Source organism: Sceloporus occidentalis, unplaced genomic scaffold (assembly GCF_023333645.1).
Source record: "Sceloporus occidentalis isolate IW3139 unplaced genomic scaffold, rSceOcc1.0.p SCAF_3, whole genome shotgun sequence".
Lineage (NCBI taxonomy): Eukaryota > Metazoa > Chordata > Lepidosauria > Squamata > Phrynosomatidae > Sceloporus > Sceloporus occidentalis.
This window is the reverse complement of record NW_028316983.1, coordinates 30,425,564-30,450,495: the sequence shown is the minus strand read 5'-3', so window position 1 is coordinate 30,450,495 and position 24,932 is coordinate 30,425,564. Positions and strand designations below refer to the sequence as shown.

General features: G+C 41.5%; 1 protein-coding gene across 6 annotated transcripts in view; it reads left to right on the top strand.

The window, feature by feature from the left end:
- Positions 1-24,932, top strand: part of KCNS1 (potassium voltage-gated channel modifier subfamily S member 1) — a 44,833-nt gene that overhangs the window by 1,969 nt on the left and 17,932 nt on the right. For 5 of the 6 annotated variants that reach the window (XR_016280390.1, XM_089513947.1, XM_089513945.1 and 2 more), the window contains exons 2-3: positions 16,863-17,007; positions 17,274-18,266. Coding sequence is in view for 5 of the 6 variants with exons in the window: in XM_089513947.1 (XP_089370073.1) it covers positions 17,301-18,266 (966 nt within the window). In the remaining variant the exon portion in view is untranslated. The remainder of the gene's footprint in view (positions 1-16,862; positions 17,008-17,273; positions 18,267-24,932) is intronic. The other variant, XM_089513946.1, reaches the window with a different exon arrangement.

Sequence of the window (24,932 nt, the reverse complement as noted above, 5' to 3'; positions counted from 1 at the left end):
ATCATGGCTTACTCCCAAGTGTGAATGGGAGAAGAGTTGTAGGAGAAAGACTGCTCTTCTGCTGGCACTTGCTAAGCCACCCAGAGGAGATCCAAAGGTCTCCTGGACACTCTGAGATGCCACTTCTGGGCTTTCTAAAGAAGGATCCAAGGCATTTCAACAAGTAGACTTTACAGTTGAGTTGCTAAGGCTACACATATGGAAGCAGTCTGTCCTTTCTCACGATGGGTGCCGTTTGCTGTTGTTGAGTTCTTTTTCAAGCCACTTTGGACTTACGGCTTTAGAAAGCCCAGAAGAAGGTGACATCTCAGAGAGTCCAGGAGACTTTTGGATATCCTCTGGGTGGCTCGGCAAGCACCAGCAGGAAAGCAGTCTCCATCTTTTCCCCACAACCCTGCTCCCATTCACACCTGGAAGTAAGCCCTGGTGGCAACCCTATCACATGGTTTTCTTGGCAAGATTTGTTCAGAAGGGATTTGCCTTTGTCTTCCTCTGAGGCTAAGAGAGTGGAGCTTGCCCAAGGTCACCCAGTGGGTCTCCATAGCTGAGGAAGGATTGAAACCCTGGTCTCCAGAGTCCTACACTCAGACCATTAAACCATGCTGGCCATTTACCTGCTGGCAAAAAGAGCATCACTTTGGGATCATAAGGCATGATTTATGACAAGTGGCTATATGGGAATGTATTGCCCCTGAACCATTTCTGAATACCAAAGTATTAAATTACAGTAATAAGTAGTATGAAGAGGTGATCTGCTAATGAAAGAAAAAACGAGCTGCACTAAGCAAATGCAGAGTACTTTTAACCACAGATAGATGACATACGATGGTAATTTTCAGGTCAGAAAGATTTGAACGTAAAAAAAATTAAGGTTGGTCAGGTTTGATTTTGGAAATATAAGAATATCATATTCTTGGACTGGTTGCTCTCAGGTGGACTAGTGTTCCTGCATCTCAGGTTTCCATACCTTTCTCTCCTAGGGACTGTGGAAAAGTTTCCCAGCATGTGGACAAACAGTATGGGCATCTCTTAAGTTGCGCATTATCAAAGGATGCCCTTGCCACAGAACTGAGCCCAAGCAACCTAGGCAGTCACTTAAACTTGCCCAAGAATACGCACAGCTATTACCAAAAGAATAGGCACAGCTATTGACAAGCTTTGGCATTCCCCAATGCATTGCTACTTTCTCTCCTACCCATAATCAATTTGGGGTCTTAACTAACTATTAAGAAGTATTGATGCAGTGCAGAGCTTGGAAAAGTTATTTTCTGGGGGAGTTAACAACATGCAGCAGTACCGGATGGTGAAATTCTGGGAGCTACAGTCCAAAACCACAACATTTCCAAGCTCTAGGAATTGCAGTCGGTAAAAGCAGAATCTGGAGCATGTTGAATGTAGTGGTTAAGAGTGTTGGGTTAGGCATAGGGATGCCCAGTTTGAAATCATCACTTGGCTGTGAACCTCAGTATGTAACCTTGGTCTTGTCACCATGGCTCAGCCTAACCTTCCTCACTTGTGGATATAAAATGTGGGTGGAAGACCATGTCTTGAGCACCTTGAGCAATAAATATAAGAATTCAACACAGATAGGTTCTGGGGGGGCTGATTCCAGTGTTGTTGAATGTGCAGAGAGATGCCAAGGGTTCTGATTAGGTGAATACTTTTGGAGAGAAGCTGGTTTTGCTTATATAAAGTCTTCCCTGCATCCAGCCCCCTTATCTGCTAGATACCAAAATGGAACTCACTGCAGGGGAGATCACTCTTTGCAAAGGCATTGTCCATGAGGCTACTATAGAAAGCAGTGCAGCAGAGAAGGAAGCATTTCTGTGGCTGTGGAGAGTGATCGCTCAAACCCATGATCAGCCGTGGCCTTATCTGTTGAGGGCTTTAAGATAATCAAGGTAACCTACTGATGCATGTGCAACTTGGCGAATCCTTGAGTTTTGATCTAGTACATGCCAGCCTCATAGACCCCATAGGTACTCTTGAGCAACCAACAGAGATTCCTCAAGTGGTTGTCCTATTTCATTATGCCTTTGGTAGGATCAGCACAAACCAGATAGGGTAAAGATGCATGTCAAATCTCATGCTCTCTTTTCCCAGGTGCCAGTTGTCACACACAGTTGATATTTATGGGAACACCCTGTTCTATTGGTTTAACATTTTTAAAAGGGATTGCCCTAAGACTTCAGTGAGATGATGGTTTCAGAATGTTCTTGGAGATTATGCAGATATGTTGTTGATGTTCCAGTGTCTTCAGGCGCATAATATATGGATTATAAAGTACAGTTAGCTGGATGGTGAATTAAAGGCGGCTCATCGGTGGCATGAAGAGGTAGGAGAAGCTAAAGGGACATTGTGCATATCTCATTTAAGACTTGTTGTTGTTGTTTTGAAGCATGTAGATAGAACCCATTTTCCCTTGGCTTCTATATGTTTTTCTCTTACGGGGAAGTGAGGGGATAAAAACATTACAGAAAAACAGCATGCCACACTAATCTTCCCCACTGTGTAGCAAGATTCACTTGCCAGATAGTGTATTTGTTTGTGTCTCTTAAAAATAAAAATAAGTAGAGAAAATATGGTATAATTAGTTAAGCACTTCAGACATCTGGAGTACGGCTGCATCCGCAGTGGCCATAGCTGTCTTTGATATAAAGACCTCTGGACCATCAGATGGTGTCTGATAACAGACTTGTTATTCTGACCTTGGGACTGAAATTAAAATGCAAGGAGCATATTCTCTCCAGGCTCTTTTTCCTCCTGGCCTCCCCCAGTGCAGTCTGATCATTCTAGGTAAGGACTGTTGATTGGAAAGCCCTGGGGTCCTCATCAGGTTTCAGTGGTGGGAGGAAAATCACTCTGACATTGCACTTGACACACGTGGTACACAGATTATTGAACAAGGGATACAAACATTTTGGGTAACTGGGCATGGTTATTTTTGTTAGCTAGAGGGAGTGGAGACAAACTAAGTGCATCCCTCCTGTATAAGCTGCCCAGGGCATATTGAGTGCAGTTTGAGAAAATACTGGCTTAAAACCTATGACACTGATGTGCTTTTTTTTTTTTTTTTTTTTTTGGACAGCTGTGCATGCAGCCTCCTCATGCTGTTAGCATTTTCTTTCCTGTTCTTTTTCTTTACTTTTTAAACCAGTAGAAGCACAACCTCTGTGGTGGAGCATAAAACAAGTTTTCCCTGTTAGTTGCCAGTATTAAGCAGCAGTTGGCTGCTGGTGAGTTTATCTGGGAACCCTCCATATTTGAACCAGTTTCAGCGTTGGGACAGGAGTCCCCAAGCAGGACAAATGAGACATTTTAACAAGGCCCTTCTGCATTCTGCTTAAAAGATTACTGTATATACTCATGTGTAAGTCTAGAAATTTTAGTCAAAAAATTGACTCCAAAAACCTGAGTCGACTTATGCATGGGTCAATGTAAATACTGTACTTTAATTCTTATAAAAAGTGGAACCATCTCCTGGTGAAAGGCAAGAGCATAATCTATCCTGCCCTCTGTACTCTCTCATCCATCCTGCCTTTAGTGCAGTGCTTCTCAATTATTTTCTGTCATGCCCCCCCTAGGAAGAAGAAAACATTTCGCGCCCCCCGCGCGACTGTAAATAGTATCATTTGTCTATAAAATTGTTATAAGTACACCTCTGCATAACACTGTATCCTGAGCCTCGCGCCCCCCTTTATGGAGCCTCGCGCCCCCCCTGGGGGGCCCACCCCACTATTTGAGAAGTACTGCTTTAGTGTGACCACAAACAATTTTGCTTGCTGAACTTTGTAAGTTCTTTGGCATTGTTTTCCGTTGCTTTTCTCCTGGAAACTTTGCTTTGTTACATGCTCCCAAATTATAACCTCGACTTATCCACAGATCATATCAAAATCCACAATTTTGGTCCTAAAACCTGCCCTCGACTTATACATGAGGTCAACCTATAGTTGACAATATACAGTCATTCATGTGTCAAGGAATGTAGAGAGTTTTAAGTGTATCATTTGCCAAGAGTCTGTAAATCACAGGGGAAAGTGTGGAATAAGTTGCAGTGGCCTTTATCCATACAAAAGGAGAAGAAGATGCCATGCTTAGTCTGGCAGGTTTGTGTCCTGCCCCTTCTAGCCTTTAAAATGATTTTGTCAATCAACTCTGACATGTGGTAAAAAGGATTAGATTGAGATGACCAAAATGCAGCCCTGGGTCCCTATGCTGACCTCCAAGGCTGATTTTGGTAGCCCTTGGCCCTTCCATACTCCTGGACAAAAAAGAAGGTGAATTGCCTTTTCTGGAAACCTCCAGGACTGAAGATTCACCTGTTAAATAGGTTGCAGGGGCATCCACCACACAATTGTGAAACGGTTTTGCCTGAAAGCTAATGGTTGACTTCTGGTTACTTCCAGATAGTTGGAACAGTTTTGGCAGTCTGTATGGTTCCTGAAGGATCCTGGGATAGAAAACTGGCCCCTGGACTGTCCATAACACCTCTGGAATAGATAATGGAAGTATGAGCTACACATAGATACACAAGGCTTTTGTATTGGACGCAACAGGTAAAACCAGTCATGCAGGGGGAAAAACAAATATTGGAGGCAACAGGAAAAAAACAAGCATAGAAAATGGCCTTAGTATGTGGGGTATACCAGATACGGTATGGTGTTGTTGTTTTTTACAAAACGTAGGGAGTTTGGCTTATCCACACATTTTATTTATTATTATTAAATTTATTATTGCAATATTTACTCATATATTCTGCCCTTTAATCTGAAGATCTCAGACTGGTGTATCTGTTCAAGCTGTTGTCAATACTTAAATGCAATCAATACCTCTCTGATACAACACTGTGCGTGTAATTCTTATTATATGGACAGAGCTTCATTCTTTGTCATGAACATTGCTTACGCTGAGCAACTTGTAGTAATTGGTCTTTAAGAGTGGCTTGAGAATTTGCTTCAAGAGAGTTAACAGAACCCTTGCTGCCCCAACTCAAAGAGCAAGGCAGAGATGTATAAGTGTAACGTTAATAAAAATGCAGTTGTTGAACTGCACTATGACACAAAACTTTGAAATCTTATTCTTTGAAACTACAGCTATAACTGGCCATGCTGTTTGGGGAACCCTGAAAATTGTAATTCACATACTGTAAGTATCTTTTCCTAGAACGTCCTCTACTTACACCCCAAACAAAAAAAAATATTTATTTTCCCCTTTGCTGCAAATTCCTTGCTATTTTGTCAAGTTCAGAACACTAGTGTGCCAAAACTCCTTTCCTTCTCTCCCTACCACAGGTTGGAGCTCTGTTTTATAAGCATCAACGTGTGGAGAGCCATGAAATTACACAGGCATTTAAGGATGGGGAATCCTTTGTGAGGATAGTGGTGGCTTGCTAAGGAAAGACTTCAGTTACAGTCAGTCTTGGATTTCACTCCCTTCTTTTTCAGTGTCAGTTTTTTAAACATACTTTTTTTTACTGTGCCATTCATTGTTTAATTTTCATTTTGTAAGCTGTCTTGAATAATTTGTAGAAAGGTAGCATCTGTGTTTCTCTCTTTTCCTCCCTCCATGTATTTATGCATCCATCTCCTTGTATTTCTCAATTAGTAATAATGTATATCTTCTTTCTAATGAAAAATTATTATGTGAAGAGCAGAGAGAAGCATGAAAAGCTGCCAGTTCAGGAGATAATGCTGAAATTAAGGTAGAGAAATCTTTTGTCTAGGAGTGCGGACTTTACAGACCCCATTTAAGAATCGATAGATAAAGGCATGAATATATTGTCAGTTGCTTTTCAGGTAATGGGTAAGAGTGGGCATCATAAGTGGTTTTCCCTCTCTCATTACCTCTCCCTGGTGGCATCACTGGGGTTGGTGTCATCCGGTACAGTAACTTGTGGTGTCACCCCCCTCCCCCCGTTGACCTCATCCCATACCACACCATACAGAATCCTTACTAATGTTTTTTGTACTAATGTTACTCATAAATCGTAATTCCCATATATCACTGAATGTAATGGCAATAGTTGTGGCATAAACAACTAGCAAAATTAAAGTAATACCTTTAAATTACAATATCATAAGCATTGCCTAAATGTATTTACATTTACATAGTTTCCTGTGAGTAAAGTGAAAATTTGTTAAGATGTGATTTTATAAAGAAAATTGTAAAAGAGTAAAAAAAATTAAACAACAACAACAACAAAAACTGAGGTTTTCTTTGCCCTCTGAGCTTTCCCCCCTCACACCACCTCTTCTGCTGAGCTCCAGGGTTTTAAAGAGATGTGGGTGAACACCACAGCCCATTTTCCCCAAAAAGTAGACATTTAGGGAGCAATGGTGTCACCTCCCAATAAAGTGTCACCTGGTGAAGATAGTACCCCCCCCCAGTACCTCCCTAGTGACACCTCTGCCTCTCACCCTTTCCAAAGTAGAATCATTAATTGTAACATATTGTATCCAAATTCTGTCTAATCCTAAATCAAAAACTAATCTTTTCCATCAAGCCTTTAGCCCTGGTCTAAACTCTCTCTCCCCCCCCTCCCTCCCCCCCCCCCCCCTCTCTCTGTGTACCTTCAAATCACAGTCAACTTACAGTTACCCCATGAATTTCATCGAGTTTTCTTAGGTGAGGAATATTCAGAGGTGGAGCATAAAGGGAATTAAAGACAAATGGTAAAAGTGCATGTCTCTAGCCTACCACTTTTAAAAACTGAAGAAGGAAATTTAATAGCAAAATCAATACTGAATGAAGGTCACTAAGATGTATATAGACACTCTATCTTGAACATCAAAGCAGATAAACAAAATGTGGTGAAACATTTTGCAAATTAAAATAAAACATGTTCTTGATCTTGACAAAATTGCAAAAGCAGGCTTGATCCCAAGTAGATTTACCAGAAAGATCCTTGTGTGTTTAGGTATATAAAATATAGTAGGGTGGAATTGAGACTTACACATGTTTAAAACCATCCCAATAAAATTAATTGCAGTTAAGTATCATTGATTTCAACAAGTCTAATGGATCGAGTCCTTTCAGTCATAAGAACAGCTGTACTATCTACAAGCCTATCCAGTCTAATATTCTGTTCATATGGTGGTCATCATTGACATATGGGAAGCCCATAAAAAAGATGAATGCCATCCCACCCTCTGTTGCTTGATCCACAGCAGCTAATATCAATCCCATCCAAGGACAAGATTGGGGTATAAATTCAACAAACAAACAAATAAATAAATATTGAGCACTGAGGTCCTCTGTATCCCACCAGTTAGAGCAACATAGTTCATGAGGATAAAGGCGAGGGACTCCTCTACTGTGGCACCCCAGTGATGGAATAAGTGCAAGAGCCTCTTGTTCCTCATTCAGCAAAAGACATAACACTTACATGAAGCACATTTGTGTTGCTATCAGGATTCTAGCTAAATATTTAAATAAATAAAACAATAAAGACAAACATTGGCCCCTAGTAACTGGAGGCAATATATAGCCACCAAAGGAATCATATAATCTTAGAGTTGGAGGGGGCCACTTAGTCCAGCCTCTTGTCATGCAGGAAAACACAACTAAATCACTCAGAAAAATGGCCATCCAAGCCTCTGTTTAAAGACCTCCAAAGTAAGAGAGACTGCCACCTTCTGAGACATTGTGTTTTACTGTCAAACAGTTATTACAGTAAAGAAGTTCTTCCAGATGTTTAGGTGGAATTAAATCTTGCTCCAGTCTTTGGAGCAGCAGAAAACAGGACATCTCTTGAAATATTTTAAGATGTCTATCATATCACCTCTCTGTATTTCAAGGATAGAATCACAGAGTTGGAAGAGACCTCAAGGGCCATCCAGTCCTACTGCCATGCAGGAAGGCACAATCAAAACACCTCTGACAGATGGCCATCCAGTCTCTGTTTAAAAGGAGACTCCACTGCACTTTGAGGTGGCATCTTTCAGTCAGATGCTCTTACTCTCGATGTTTAGGTGGAATCTCTTTTCCTGTAGGCCGAATCCATTGTTCCATGCCTTATTCTCTGTAGCAGCAGAAAACAAGCTTGCTCCTTCTTCCATACAACAGGCTTTCAAGTATTTAAACATGACTATTGTGTCCCCTCTTAACCATCTTTTCTCCAAGCTGAACATATCCAGCTCCCCAAGGCATCCCTCATAAGGCTTGAACCTAACCTCTCTGAATTTATCTAATCCTCTTTCAAAGCTGTCCAAGTTGGCAATTGCCATTTCTAGTTCATTAAACTTTGTGGCAACAAATTCCATCATTTAATTATGTGCTGTGTGAAGAAATAATTCATAATTCCAGTGTGAATTTCACACCACTCAGTTTTAGTGAATGGTTTCTGCTTCTAGCATTATGACAGAGGGAGAAAAACCTTTGTGTTTCTTTATTTTCTCCACCTAATTCATAGTTTTATGCATCTCCTCCATGTCTCTCCTTCCTGGTCTTTTTCTGAGCTAAAGGCAAATCTTGAGACATCATAATGGAGAAGATTGTTGAATTTGTAGAAGCCTGCAAAATCACCAAGAAAGCATGCCTATTTTAGATAATGGGGGGAAAATACTCCTTGTTTATGGAAATATTTTACTTTTCATATATAAAAGTAAGAAGCAGTAGAATGTCATCTTGTCCACAGCAAATTGTTTGCAAATTTCCAGAATCTATAGAAGGAAACCAAAGGAAACCTTGTATATATGTTTTGCCCACAGACCTTCAAACCTGCTGGGAATCTTAACATTTAGAGCTTTTCCTCCCCACTGTTCTGATAGGCTCTTGCCCTGGGGGTGCTGCTTGTTATGTAACTTGGTGGGGAGTACTAATGTGTTAAAATTCAATAGCAAGACAATAACAATACTCCAGCTGCTGTCTTTCTACATGAAAGATAGGGGCTCCCCTTAGATCTTTAATAATTAACAGATATTATTTAATCTCACTCAATTCACTTCAGACAGAGGGTGGGTGGGACAAGCCACACAGCAAACGCCATGAGCCTTTGAAGCCACTGAGCTGTGCAATATTAAATTGGATTTCTTTGTGGAAATTTTAGAGCAGAGAGAAAGATCCTACAGTCAAAGAATTCTCAGATCTGGACTCCTGCTCCTCTTTGGTTTTAAAGGTGCCATTGATTCAGCATGAGGTCTGCGGTAGAAGCCTCTGTAGTGGGCCAAACAAGGAAGGGCATTTGGCAAATGAATATACATACATACATACATATATATATTTCAAGAACCAAGCACAGATTTTTCATAACATTGCAAAAATCTGAAATGGGATGTAGTCATAGTTAAAAATGCAGGTGTACCTCAGTTAATGAAGTACAATTGGCCCTCTGTATCTACATAGTCTTTATCCATGGATTCAGCTATCCACAGCTTGAAAATATTAATATATATATATATATATATATATATATATATATATATATTCCAAAAACCAAATCTTGATTTTGCCATTTTATTTAAGGGACACCATTTTACTACCCCATTGTATTTAATAGGACCTGAGTATCCATGGGTTTGGATATCCATGGGACAACCTGGAACCAAACCCCAGTGGATACCAAGGGCTCACTGAAGATGTATTCCTGGGAGTTACGGCTTTAACAGAAAATTCAGTCAAGAGGCAGAAATAACCAAAAAATCATTGAGGATAGGTTCCTACACACACACACACACACACACACACAGAGAGTAATTCGACTTTTTATTCAAACCTCTCAATAAGCACGTAGGAAATGAAACAACCAAGTCAAGTAAGCCTTTCATGAATAAAAACATTTTGTAGCTTTGAGAGGCCACTTGAAGGCTTCTTCCAAATTGCATCCAAGGACAACTTTTTATTCACCAGCTTCCACTTTTTCTATAATTTCCATTTGGTGTCCAGACATGTAGGTCTATGTGTTTTTAACATACTGAGGATAGTTAGTGAGGCAGACTCACTAACTCCCTCATTTTATCTCTGTTTTGCTGTTTGTACATGCTTAGTAAAGGATTCTGGAGACAGCTGCTATTTACCTTGCCCATTGTTGGCTATGGTAAAATGCTATTCTTTACTGCAGACATGCTGCTGCAACCCAACACCAATAGCCTGTGTTTTTCAAGCCCTCCTCCACCACTCTCTCAAGGCCAATGCTGCTTTAAACTTAATGTTAGACAGAGGACACGGAGGAAAAGAGATTATGTAAGTGTAAAAAAGAGTTTGTAAAAAGAAGCTTCCTGATGTTTTGTTAGCTGAAGTATGCCTGTAGTGCCCATTGACCAAAGTTAGTCTATTATTTTAAATATAATTCTGTGTGACTGGGTATTTCCATGATTTTTTGCATTACTCAGGTAGCCTTGAGAACAGCTGACAAAAGGTCACTTATTTCCCTGCAGCCCAGAGCCATGCATTTCCTCTCCCCCTATCTTTTAAACGGCCACTCATGCCAAAGAATTTGCACTTACTATGAAATGTGTACTCATCACGGGGCCATGGCCAGTTTCAGCTGTCAGCCAAGTTTACCTGTATGATTTAGATATCTGTTTGCCACAGTTATGCTACATTTTCATTGTATTTGTTGTTGTTGTTAAATTGATCTCAACCCATGGAGACCCTGTGGATGAGACATCTCCAAGACTCCCTGTCCTCCATTGTTCTGCTTAGTTCCTGCAAAGTCATATCCGTGACCTCCATAATAGAGTCCATCCATCTAGCATGTGTTTTCCTCTCTTTCTATTTCCCTCCACCTTTCCTAGCATTATTGTTTATTCCAGTGACTCGTGCCTTCTCATGATGTGTCCAAAGTACAACAGCCTCTGTTTTGTCATCTTGGCTTTCAGGGAGATTTCTGGCTTGATCTGCTCTAGGATCCATTTGCATCTTTTTTCTTAACTGTCCAGTTCTCACATCCATATATGGTAATAGGGAATAAAATGGCTTGCATGATTCTAACTTTTGCGCTGAGTTGTAAATCTCTGCATTTTAAGATCTTTTCTAGTTCTTACATAGCTTTCCCATTCTTCTTATTATTATTATTTCCTGGCTGCTGTCCCCATTCCTGTCAGTGTTTGATCCCAGGTATGAGGACTCTTTTACTATTTCTGTTTCTTCATTGTCTAGGGCCTCATTCACACTACTTTCTGAACTGATATGGAAACCGCTTTAAAAGGGTTAACACTTGCACTGGTTTTTCCTGGCCCTAATTTCAGGGGGTGCAAATCCCCCTGAACCCAGTACTTTTGAAATGGAGGCATTTGCCACATCTTTTCAAAATAACCAGGTTATTTTAGGGAACTGCCAATGGGAATGCACTGCCGATTCCATTTTGGACACTCAGGAGGGAGGGGCAGTGGGCAGAGAGACAGAACATATCCATCCCATAGGTCTTGGCAAATAGCCATTGTTTTTCCTCTCTCGGCACTCACAGTTCTGTGGATGAAGATACCAGCTCTTTAAATCCAGTGAATTCAAATTTTCCACACAGTCAAGTGGTCCCTTTAATCACCACACAGCTGTTTTTCACTTCTGTCAATGAATTGGTTCCTTTTCCCTGTTGGCCAGAGGTCAGGGATGTTGAGGAAGGAGTTCCTTGGGGGGGGCATGGTGCGGCGTGATTTTTTAAAAAAAACTTTGATGCTTTCTGTGCACCATTGCATTTGCATGGCTTCACAGAGGGGGTCATGGCTGCCATGGGGGATTCTTCCCTGGCATGGATGAATTCGTGGCTGCCATGAGGAATTCTTCCCTGGCATGGATGGATTCATGGCTGCCATGGGGAATTCTTCCCTGGCATAGATGGATTCATGGCAGCCATGGGAGATTCTTCCTTGGCATGGATGATTCGTGGCTGCCATGGGAGATTCTTCCCTAACATTAATGGTTTCATGGTGGCATCGATGGGATCGCTGCTGGAATGGGGGATCCGTGGGTAACCTGGAGGGGATTGTACCTGGCTTTTGCATGACCATGCTTTAAAAATATTGCACAATTGCTTTTTATTGTTGAACAAGATCTGTGGTTTGTCACAGTGATGAAGATGCGCGTCACTTGGTTGATAGTTTTTTAAAAATGCCAGTTCCAATCACCATTTTGAATTGGTTCCATATTAAATGTGAACATGAAGTGGGTTAAATTGCCATGGATGGAGCAATTCGAACCTATCAAACACAAAAATGTGAGTGTGAAGGAGGCCTAGGTTGAATTTGTCTAGATTCCCCATTGTCATTATTTTTCTTTTCTTTATGTTCAACAGTAGGCCTGCCTTTGCACTTTCTTCCTTGATCTTCCGTAGTAATTGTTCCAGGTCTGTGAGGTTTTCTGCTAGTATTATGGTGTTGTCTGTATATCTTCCTCCTATTTTCATTCCTCCTCCTTCTTTGTTCAAGCTTTTTGTATATGTTCTGCATGCAAGTTGAACAGATAGGGTGAAAGGATGCAGCCTTGACTGACCCCTTTGCCAATTGGGACCCATTCTGTTTCTCCATGTTTTGTTCTGACAATAGCCTCTTTTCCTACATACAGATTTCTCATCAGGATTCAGATGTGTTGGCATTCCCATGTCTTTAAGGGCCTCCATAGCCTTTCATGATCTATGCAGTCAAAGGTTTTGCTATGGTCTATAAAGCACATGCTGATAAAATAATTCCCCCCAATAATGAACACAGGTGATGAATGCTAAGATAAATAGAGCAAAAACAGGGTCTACACTCAGAAACACAAAGGAGGCATTGTTAGCTCAAGAAACCTAGGGATTGTAAAATAAAATCTATATAAAAAAACCCCACAAATCTACCAGTGACAAATAACAACAACAACAGAACAATGTTCTTTGTAGCTATGAAATGGTGCCAAATCAGTTGGAAAATCAAAAGTACAAAAGTGCTCTTTCTCAGGCTAAATGACACAGGAGCCACATTTCTTGGAAGTGAGATGGCTGGCTTTGTATCGCATAGAAACAGAATTAATAGGAGTACAGGGCTTGGTTGGGGCTTGTGAGGGGAGTTGTGTGTGTGTGTGTGTGTGTGTGTGTGTTGTTGTTGTTGCTGTTTGTCTTGAAGTAATTTCTGACTTTTGGCAACTTATTCCAACTTAAAGCTGAGAGTGTGTGACTTGTCCAGGGTCATCCAGTGGGTTTCATGGCTGACCTGGGTATTAAACTCTGGTCTCCAGAGTCATAGTCCAACACTCAAACTACTCTCTCTCTCTCTCTCTCTCGCTCTGTGTGTGTGTGTGTGTGTGTGTGTATACACACACACACACACGCGAAAGGGAGAGAGTCAGTGTGGTGTAGTGACTTGAGCATAGGACCAGGACTCTGGAGATTGGGGTTTGATTCCCCACATGGCTATGGAAAACCCACTGGGTGGTCTTGGGTGAATCGCACACATTTAGAAATCACTTGAAGGCACACAGCAACAGCAAAAACACACTCATACAAACAAAGTTTCTCAAACTCTGGATTCCTTTAGTTCTCCTGAGTGTAGTCTACTCTTACTTACAGTGATTCTTCATAGCCTTTAACAAAGTCTGTTCCTTCCCATCATCTGTTCTCTTATCCATTTAACTGGAGATACCAGAGATGGAGTCCAGGATCTTCTACAAAAAGACATTTGCTGCATCAAGGAAGTATAGTTGATTCCCAATACTGTGCTGGTTGATGAAAAGGCACTATTTTCATGGGACTAGATTAGTGAGCAAGTCTTTTGTAAAACTTGGAACATTGGAGTGAACTTTGAGCATAGAATAATATATGAATGTATTGTTGAAATAAGCAAGCGCCATGTATAGAACTGGGAGCAATCCCAAACTCCAGAGCAATTTTTTCCTGCAACTAATTGTAGCTGCCAACAGTGTTTATTGATTTGTGTTTTATTTTGAGTTTATCTTTTTGTTCTTTCACAGATACTCTTCTGTCCAGGAGCTGAAAGATCAGTTTGTAATTGCCTCTGTATAGACCAAATTGCTTTTCTGGCACAAGAGCTTTAGAAATTGCACTTTTGGATGAGCATGACCAATGGGCTTACAAATATACATGACAAAAACCTAATACAGTAATTTCCTATACTATTTATTGTGCATAACGTTTGGGAGCTCTGGGATATCTGATAGACTGCCTTTTCCTTTAGGAATCTGGCATTCAGAGGCGAATCTTGGCTCTTCTTTAGCCTTTGCAGGCAGGATTTATGCAGTTGTTACTCTTTAATATATTTTGTGTTACTGTTGCCTGCTTTTAATAATTCCACACACTTTGAAAAGTGGTCTAGTTATAAACAAACAAACAAACAGATCTGTCCTAAATGCTCAAAAAGGACCAGGTCCTATCTGATCTTGGATAGGAGACTGCCAATGAATACCAGGTGCTATGGACTATCTTTCAGAGGAAGGAACTGACGCAACCACCTCTGAGGATTCCTTGCCCAAGAAAATCCTATGAAATCCATGGGGTCACCCTAAGTTGACATGCGACTTGAAGGCATGTGTGCATGCACACACACACACATACACACTACCCTTGCTCTTTTTTCTTGTATTAAGTGGTCTCTTGATTAATCAGTCCAAAATACATGTTCTGGCATTACCTTTTTGTTGTTATTGTTGCTTGTGAGTTTTTAAGTCAGCTTCAAATTATGGCAACCCTATAATAGGGTTTTCATGACAAGATTTATTCATTGCCTTCCTCTTAGGCAGAGAGAATATGACTTGCTTAGTGCCACCCAGTGGGTTTCCATAGCTAGGTGGGATTTGAATCCAGGTCTCACAGAATTCTAGTCCAACTTCACTGTAGGACCAAACAAATATGCACAAAATGATCGGCATGGTTTTGAGCTCTTGATATCTTTTTATCAGGTAAGATGTTGAAAAAGTCAGGTGGATAAGGCAGAGGAAAATAGGGGAGAAACTAAAGTCATTAAATCTGAATGGTCAGAGACTTAAGACAAAATGGAAAGAACTTGAAGCAGACTAGAATCTACTAGGGATGTATTCACACTGAAGAATTAAAGCAGTTTGACACCACTTTAACTGCCTTTACTCTAGCCTATAGAATCCTGGAATTTGTAGTTTGGTGAGGCATTAGAACACTCTGACATAACAGCAGGCTGAATACCTCACCAAAACTAAAAATTCCAGGATTCCATAGGATGGAGCAATAGCAGTTAAAGTGGTGCCAATTCCATTAATTCTGAAGTATGGATGTATCCTTGGTGTCATTCAGATTTCTAGGTTACACATATAGCTTTTGAGGTAATCAGACTTTATATGTCTGTTTCTCTCCCCCCCCCCCAACTATCCTGAATGTAATCTGAAATAGAGTCCAGTATTTGTTTTAAGTCTGTGACTTTTCTTTCCTTCTCTCACACTTTATGACATCATAGTCAATGCAGTATCTCAACCCACTCCTTCTCTTTTCCTGCAACTCAGTATGTTTTTTCTATTAGCTTGAAATCTGGTCATTTTTACAGCTTGCCACCATTTTGTCCATATTTGGCTGTTTTTGGCAGACATGGATTTTGGATTTCTGTGGATCAGCACAGTTTGTTTTGCCTTGATAAATCAGTGTTATCCTTGGTATGATAATGGGTAGCCATATCAGCAGCTTCCTCCTTGCTTTGTCTGCAAAGGCCTCCATTGTCACCATCACCACCATTATCATTATCACCAGACAAGGAAACTAACCCAAATTAAGTGGGAGAATTATTATATTGCAGATGTTGTTCATCTTGTGCTGAGTTTGATCAATAACTCTGCAAGGAGATGGCGTCACATAAAATGTTTCTTAACAGACTGTAAAAGGAGGGTGGCATCACAGAAGGTAATATTTCTTCCCTGCCACTGTCTGTTCTGTAAAGTACCATCTGGAGGGATTGTTCAGCATAGTAAATGGTGCGGTGACTCTCAGTTGCTGCTTACATAGGGGGTGAGTCATCTTTTGCCTGATGTGGGAAATTTCACCACCTACTTTGCTAGTAAAATTGCTCATATTTTGTTCAACCTAGGAGCTGCAGTTTTGACTACAGAGGTAGAGTCTGAAGAACACAGAGCTCAGTTTTGACTTGAGTATTTGGATCATTTCATTGAGTTTTATCAATGATGAAAATAGCATGCTTGATAATATGAGCTACAACCTTAGTATAAATCCAGTTGCTTCTCCCAAGTATAGCAGATTGACACAATTGCAGAATAGTCAGTTAAAGGCTAAGTAAATCCCATTGATTCAATAGGTTTACTCAGTAGGCTGGGAGTAGAAATTGGCCTAAGGCTTCTGTTTCTGTTCTGGCCTAAATAAAGGCATTCTGGTTAAAAACAATAATTATTTTGCCCTTCCATTCTAGGGAAGTGTTTGCCCAGTGATTTATCTCTGTGTGTATATGTTTGAAGGGTGGTGCTATTCAACTGAATACTTGCCAGGGTCTCAAACAAGAATATGTGGCCTTCTGGGTGTGTTTTGCCTGCCAGTTCCATAATTCTTCACCATTGGCTTTGCTAGTTGATAGTCCCACAATATTCAGAGTTCACCTGTTCTTAACAGTTCTGAAATAAATGCCATGATCCCAATAGTGTTTTAGTTTTGTTTTAAACAGCAATGCTTCCTTCTCCCATATTTCAGTTCATCATCATAGACCAACACAACTTCTCCAATACATTTGTGAGAACAGTTTGTTTCTTCCTGGAAATTTCCAAAACAGTTTGATTTGGAACAGTGGGGGCGGGGGGAGATAGATACTATTATGCTGGAATATATAGTCCCTGAGTGAGCCTCAGCAACTCATTAGATCTCAGCTACTTTCATACTTCAAGGGAAAGGGATAGGGTATATATAATGCTCCAACAACCCAGTATTGTTGCTTTTAATTCTATACAAATACACTCTCTCTTTCCCTTATAAGATTCCAAATAACATGATGACTCTTTAACAAACAAAGCAGGGAATGGAATAAAAGTAGCCGGAAGACTGAATGGTGGTACAACAACACCCTCCACTGAAAATCACCCTCTCAAATCTACTTCTGTCTAGAAAATACAACTGTAAAGGTTTGTCTGGAAACCCTTATATTGCGTAATGTACCTCAGCCCTGTATTAAAATACTACTAATTAGAAAACATGTCAATAATTCTTTCTCAGTCCTGTGGGTGGTAGCTATTCATAGCTTAAAGGCTAATTCAGTTGACAAATTGTTCTAAGAAACGTGGTTAGGTATGCAAACCAACTATGTGACTCCCAGTTACAATAATGTTCTTTGTATTATTGCTTTTGTCTATCAGAAAGTGTTTTAAATCCACCCTTCTCTTGTCTTCAGGTCAACCTAGTCCCAGCTCTACTGATCATGGTCAACAAGACCTTAAACTACTGGGATCCCAATTTTGAGGATGAGGTCATCAACATCAATGTTGGGGGCCTGAGAAGAAGACTTAGCTCAAGTGCCCTCTCCAAATTCCCTGACACTCGTCTCGGGCGCTTGCTGTCCTGTGACTCTGAGGAGTCTATTCTGCAGCTGTGTGATGACTATGATGTGGGCGCCAAGGAGTTCTACTTTGACCGGAACCCTGGCTTCTTCCTCTATGTTCTCCATTTCTACCAGACCGGCAAGCTGCACGTTATGGAAGAGCTGTGTGTTTTCTCCTTTTGTCAGGAGATAGAGTACTGGGGCATTAATGAGTTCTTTCTGGACTCGTGCTGCAGCTACCGCTACCATGAACGGAAACTGGAGAGTGGCCATCACAGTTGGGATGAAGAGAGTGAGGTCAGTAGTGTGGACACTTCCCCAGATGAGATCTTGGACTTCAATCATGACCTGCTTCACTACAGCACATTGTGCTGTGGCAATCTGCGCAAGCGCCTTTGGCTCACCATGGAGAACCCAGGCTATTCCATCCCAAGCAAACTCTTCAGCTTTGTCTCCATCAGTGTCGTGGTGGCTTCCATAGCAACCATGTGCATCCACAGCATGCCAGAGTACCAACAGCCTGATGAAGAAGACAATGTGAAGGATGACTCTGTGCTGCAAAATGTGGAGTATTTTTGCATCTCCTGGTTCACCTTTGAAGTGACTGCCCGCTTGCTGTTGGCACCAAACCGGAGGAAGTTTTTCAAGCACCCCCTAAATCTGATTGATATTGTCTCAGTCTTGCCTTTCTACTTCACCCTTTTGGTGGATGTCACCATGGGGAGTGACTCAGAGTTAGGGAATCTGGGCAAGGTGGTGCAGGTCTTTCGACTCATGAGGATATTCCGAGTGCTGAAGCTAGCCAGGCATTCAACAGGCTTGAGGTCCTTAGGGGCCACCCTGAAGGTAAATCTGTAATAAGTAAAATTTCCATTTTCTTTTATGTCTCAGGCTTGGCATGTTTGTGGAGTCTTCATGGTATATGGAAACTCAGAGTGAAGCAGCAGTACTTGGAAAAGTTACTTTTTAAAACTGCAACCCCAGAACTGACCAAGAATAAGGTCAGTGATCAATTGTTGTAAAAAAAAGGTAACTAGTAGTTGTCAAAAAGTAATTTGGAATTGACCAAACGTTACTTTTTATGGTAACTGGAAAGTAAAAGAAAGTTAATTTTGGCACTCTTGTCTGGCTTTGTGTTGTCATTCAGTCCTAGTAACAGTTATGCATGTATTTTGTACTTTTTGAAGTTAGATTATTCTAATGCAGGGATGTAAAACCTAAATTAACCGGAAATCCAAGCTCCCATACTAAGTAGATACCTCCCTCTGATATTTCTGCCATGCATTTTATTGCTACCAGTATGATAACACACATCTACCCTCTTCATCCTCTTTTCTTGCTATGGCTTTTCTCTTTCTAGCATGGAGGAGGGTAAAGTTTAGCCCTCCAAATGTTACTTGGCTGTAACTACCAACTGCATAGCCTGCATAGCCAATGGTGAGGAAAACTGGTGAGCCACACATTCCCCATCCTTGCTGTAGCCTCACCTACCACTACACCTCACCCCACTCCATAAAACCATTGGTTCTCAAGGAAAGAATACTTTGAAAGAAAAGGATAAAGAATTACAGGCAGAATTAATTTGTGGATTTACATCTTCATGAATGGACTTACATCTGCAGGAAATGGAATGGAACAGTTTCATAATGTCCATATTCAGCAAGGAGCTGCTGTGGTGTTCCTACATAGGGGAGCCAGCAAAGTGACTGATGTGCATCAGCACACTAGCTAGGGAGTGCCAATGTGCATTAAGACAATTTTGCTGATGTGCCAATGTACATCTTTGCAATTCAGTAACATGGTTCCTTAGCACCTCAGTTACATAGTAAATGTGCATGAAGTTAGACTGCTAGAGAATTCCAGCCTACATTTTTTCTTTGCCAGCCTGTGTGGAAGAGCTGTGAATTAATAACCTTCATGTTAGTCCTAATCTCCAAAGAGCTGTTTTGCATAGTTTGCGATGTAAGCCTATGCATGTCTACTCCGAAGTAAGTCCCTCTGAGTTCAATAGGATGTCATGGACTACGGGGGTGGCAGTTGCCAATTCACACACACCTACAATTTCCCCTAAAGCAGCAAGCCCAAGTACTTCAGTTTCCCTCTGAAGTCCCTATCAAAATGGTGGGAGGAAGTAGCACACAGAACTGGGATCTTGAGTACACACTATGCTCACCCATAGGATTGCAGCTAAAAGCAAATTGCTGAATTATTCTCTTGTCACAGAAACTCAGTTACCTTGATAGAGCACTAAAGACCTGCTTTAATTGCAGCATATACAACAGGTTGTGCTTTTGTTTCGTGCACAGCCCTCTGAGGTGTCACAGATGGAGGCAATCAGGGATACCTAAAATGATACTCCTATCTGAAGGCAGGAGTTTCCAGATTCTATGAAAAATTCATCTCCCCCTCCCCCGCCCCCACTTTTACAATTTACTTCTAGGCTTCTGTTTCCATAGTATAACATTAGGATTTTGAGAGTAGGGGAAGCACACTGAACATTTTCCTAATCATGAACACTGAAGGTGTGGGATCCTGCTTGAGCACCTTGAACTTTTAAGGGTGAGCACCTTGAAATTTGAAGGGTGATGCTTGGAATTCAGGATGTATTTTCAGCTAGTCTGATCAAAGCTCATTTATCTGTGAGCCTGCTGCCAGTCAATCCTAAAGCTAGCCTGCAAGAGCCAGCATTCATCCGATACCAGAAAGAGTTTCAGGGCCAGCTGGATGTGTCCGCATGACTGGCTGTCTGAGTGAATGGCTGAGACAGAGAATCGGTAGCACAAAGACTATCTAGGGACTGAAGCCTGCACTGCTCTTCTTCTTCTAAAAGGGCTCAACATTCATAAGGAGAAATTAAACCAATTAAGATGCTTTATCTGCAAGAACTGGGGTTGAATTTGCCAGGTTTAGCCTTCCAGAGCATAGCCTGAAGAGGGGGTCCTGCCAAACAAAGGACCATGGTGAGGATTATGTTTGTATCAGTGTATTTATCACACCTCAAAGATTGTGATAGGTGGATGCAGAAGGGGTTGCCAGGATTTGTCTGTAAGCATTGAATACTTGGACAAATGTCTTGGAGGGTGGGTGGGAATTGCTCAGGAATTTCTTGGTCCCTGGCTTTCCCAGCTAACTCTCTGTCACCCAGCTAAGATGCTTTCAGCATAGCACTGAAAATTTGATGAAGGTAGAATCTCACTTGAGAACATCTGCTGCTGCCTCAGATTTAGACTTTTAATGTGCCATGTGTGCAAATTGCACAGCAGCACTCATCATAATTTGCCTCCCACTGGGTGAACTTCCAGCTCTGTTGGAGGAGTAATTCATAAAGTGGTGAGAGTATGAACTAGGCTATGTGAGAATATGGCTAATATTATGGCTTCTCTCTCACATACCCTTTGGGTTTTCTCTTATTCTGGACTGGGCAATATGTGACCCTCTGGCATGTAGTTGGACTGTACTCATCATTAGCCCCTGCTAATGGAGAACCACAGATTCCATAGCCTTGTTCTACTCTGTATAGAAACCTCTTCAAATAACAGAAATAACACTCATCTAACACAGCTTTGGCTGTATGTTCTAGGTGAGCCAAAGGATACCAAAAAAGAAGAAGAAAAGAGGCATCAACCTCTTTGTAATGCCCATGGATTCGAATAAAAAAGAGTGGATGCCAACTTGTGGTTTCTTCTAGGCAGCCCCATCCCTACCCCATATAAGAACCATTTGGCCTTTCATTCCCAAGAATCCACTTAACATTTATCCTGAATTGTTGTATTATTTTTCCTCATCGTTGTCTTGCTTCATTGAGTGCTTTATAACTGTATGAGCATTTTTAAAGATTCTAACACAAGCTTTTGAGTATTAATGCTTTGAGTTGTGAACTGACCGGCATTACTCTCTCACATGGTTTGGAGGTCTGGTTTTTGTTGTGGTTATAGCTGGACTGGACAGTGAAGAAAGCTGATTGAAAGAATATCATCTCATTGGAAATGTGCTGGAAGAGAATGTTATGGATACCTTGGACTACTAAAAAGATGAACAAATGGGTCCTAGAGCAAATCAAGCCCAAACTCTGCAAAGAAGACTAAACTGAAGCTGTTGTATTTTGGACTTACCATGAGATGATGTGATTCTTTGGAAAAGATTATAATGCTTGGTAAAGTGGAAGCCAGTAGGAAAAGAGGGAGACTATACTACAGCTGGATTGATTCATTCAAGGAAGCCACAGACCTGGGTCTGCAGGACCTAAGCAGGACAATTGATGGCTGTGAATCTTGGAGGTTTCTCATTCACAGGGTCACCACAAATTGAAGTTGACCTGACAGCAAATAAGAACCCCTATCTCTGAGATCCAGCATGGTGTAATGGCTTGAGCACTGAACTATGATTCTCTGCTTGCCCATCCCAGTAAAGCATGTGATAGGGTCATAGCGTCACCATAACAATAACAAAATATCTGTTATCTCTCTTGCCCCTCATGTGTTTCCTTTGCGCACACAGCCCATTGATTGAGGTGAAACTGGAAAAGTTACAGAGAACAATGTCAGTTTCACTTACTTCCTTGTTAATCCTCCCCCCAAATATTCTGTGTACATTAACACTGGCAGATAAACATGCATTTGTTTAAAAAGTCCCTTTCCTTGGAGCAGCAGCAGAAAAGCTTCATGCAATACAAAGTCTGAAGTCTCAACAAAGAGGAGTGGAGGTAAGTAGGCAAGTGATAGCCACTGGTGGATGAGTAAAGTGGTTGGTTGGTTGGTTGGTTGGTTGGTTGGTTGGTTGGTTGGTTTTAGAGTGTGCACAGACACAGAATATGCCATTGGAAAATTGATAGGCATGGCAGTGGCAGCTGGTTGTTTCGTTGCCAGTAGGGCAATGAATCAGCTCCTGGTTTTAATCTAACGGGGTGTTCTCACTGGCTTATACTCCGGGTTACAAATCAAATTCAAGGTATAGCCTTCCTATTTGAACCCGAATTAACTCTAGAACTGTTCTAGAGTAACCTGCAATCGTTCTTACTACGATTCAAATCTGAATCGGGTTTCTTTTTAAATCCAGGTTAGAGGCTTATAACCCGGAGTAAAAAAAATAGAAGGGTCGAGCCTACTATTTTTCCTTGATTCAGGATAGGAATCGGAGTATTTAAATAGGAACGACCAGCCTCTGAATCAGGTTAACTGGATGGGAGGAGCAGAGCGCGATGGGCTGGCTCGGGGGAGTCGCCCTTTCTGTCCCCATCCGTCGTCGCCATCGCCATCTTTGCTTCCCTCACCCCTTTGTCCACGGCGGTCTTGAGATAAGGATTATTTTCTTTATTTTTTTAATGGTTTACAGGTGCTTAATCTCTTCAGCACTTTAAGCGCCTGGAGTCCCGGCCGCTCAAGCACCTGCATCTGTCAAAGGACTCTTAAAGGCTTCCCCCGGTGGATTGCAACCTCCCCTCTGTGTGAGGAGAGCCATTGAACACCATTTGTAACAGAGGAGAGGGTAGATGCACAGCAATCTGGGGGGAAATAGAGCCTTTCCTTCTCTCTTTCCCAAACGGAATCTGGGGAGACATAGGAAACCCTGGGTGTGTGTGTGTGTGTGTGTGTGTGTGTGTGTGTATTCCACTTCAACCCACTGCCTTCTCCTCCTTGATCCAATTTTTCAAACACAGAGAGAGAGAGAGAGAGAGAGAAAGGAGGAGGCTGGGTCCATAAGCCAGCCTGATTCCATGCCCTCCTTTCCCAAGGCATGTCCTCCATTGCTCCCCCCTGTCCAGGAGGACTTCCAAAATGCCCTCTCTCTCCCTTTGCACAGTCCAAAACCACACACTCATTCACGCAGAGTCCATAAGCCAGGCTGCAAAGAGGAGGAGAGAGGCTGGGCCAGGGAGGTGTGTGTGTATCCCTTTAAGACGTCTCTCCCAGGGACAGCAAGGCAGCTTATGTATGTGTGTTTGCACGCATGTATATATACTCATATGAATGTATATTTGTGTGTGTGTGTGTGTATTAAGGTGAATTATAAAGTAACAACTTTTTTAATTTATGAAAAAAACCTCATCTGTAGTTCAAAACCCACTGTAGAAATAATACAGTTTGAGACCCCTTAACCTGCCCTGGCTCAGTACTAAGGAATTATGGGAACTGTTGTGTTTGTGAGACATTTATCCTCCTCTGCCAGAGAGTGCTGGTGCCATAATAAACTACCATTCCCAGGATTCCCTAGCACTGAGTTATGGCAGTTAATATGGGGAGACACAGAAGAGGACGAATAAGGCTCCTTCTTGTCTGCGGAGACGCAACAGAAGAGCCTCGGATGCAGCCAAGCAGAAGTGCTTTGAGGAGGTAGTTTTCTCTCTCCCTCTCTTACTTTTGTTATTCGTGGGGAAGGATGGTTGAGGGAGAGAGAAAACTGCCTGCCTCCCCAAAGCACTTCTGCTTGGCTGCCTTGGAAGAAAGACCCCAGAGAGGCTGGGGGAAGTTCCTCCAGAGAAGCAGTCATCCTTCTGGCTTGGAGATTTGGGGAGAGATTTTTTGGAGGGGCAGCAGCCAATGAAAATCGTCTGCATCCGAGGCTCTTCTGTTGCGTCTCTGCAGACAAGAAGGAGTCAGGTAGTGGGAACACAGGTACAGGATACATCGGTGCATGTTACTCCGAATTATTGTGACGTCATGATGACGTCGCTTTGATTGACAGCTGAAACAAGTGAATGTGAACAAAAAAGTAACAGAACCGGTTTAAATATACACCGATTCATCCATGAATGGGAACAAAACCAGGACAATTACAGCGCATCAAAATAAAATGTTAAGTAAATGGGAATGATGAAGATAAAGCGATTTGAAAAGCAGGATAAAACTAGCTGTATTTTGAGTCGTTTTATAATGAACCACTGTATTTAAAATCGTTGTAAATCACAAGTGAGAACACCCCCTAAATTTGAAAGGAGTTATCCAAGGTGCAAAAACTTATCCCCAGCATAGGCTCAGCATGGTGACAGGGCATTGGCCTGCACTGAAGCTTTAAAAGTTGAAGAAGCTTTAAAAACATTGGAGGATTATGGTAAGTTGGGGGGGGATACAGTTCAAAAGGCACTTGCTTTAACAGTACATATTTGATGAAGCAGCAGAAACTGATAAGTGTGATTAGATAACTTTTGTTACTAAATGAGGGCAGATTCAGAAGTGTATCATTGCTCTTCCATAGGTCAGAATGGTTGAATCCTACTGAGATGCTGACACAGGATTCAAACAAAGAAGAAAATATGACTTATGTTTGGCTCTTCTAAAAGTGTGGGATGCCTGACAGGATGTTTGTTAGGAAATTATCTTTTTAAAAGAACCTGCAAGAAAAGCAAGCTGTGAAAAGTGCAGAACCAGTGGAACATGAAACAGCAATGCAGTGCGACAGCGGCCCATTAACTTGGCTCCTCTCCTTTGGTTTGATGTTTGTTTTTTTAATACAAAGTAGCAATGGAGCAGAGAGCCACTATCTTTTGTATATCATGGGCAGGGAACATGTAGGTTT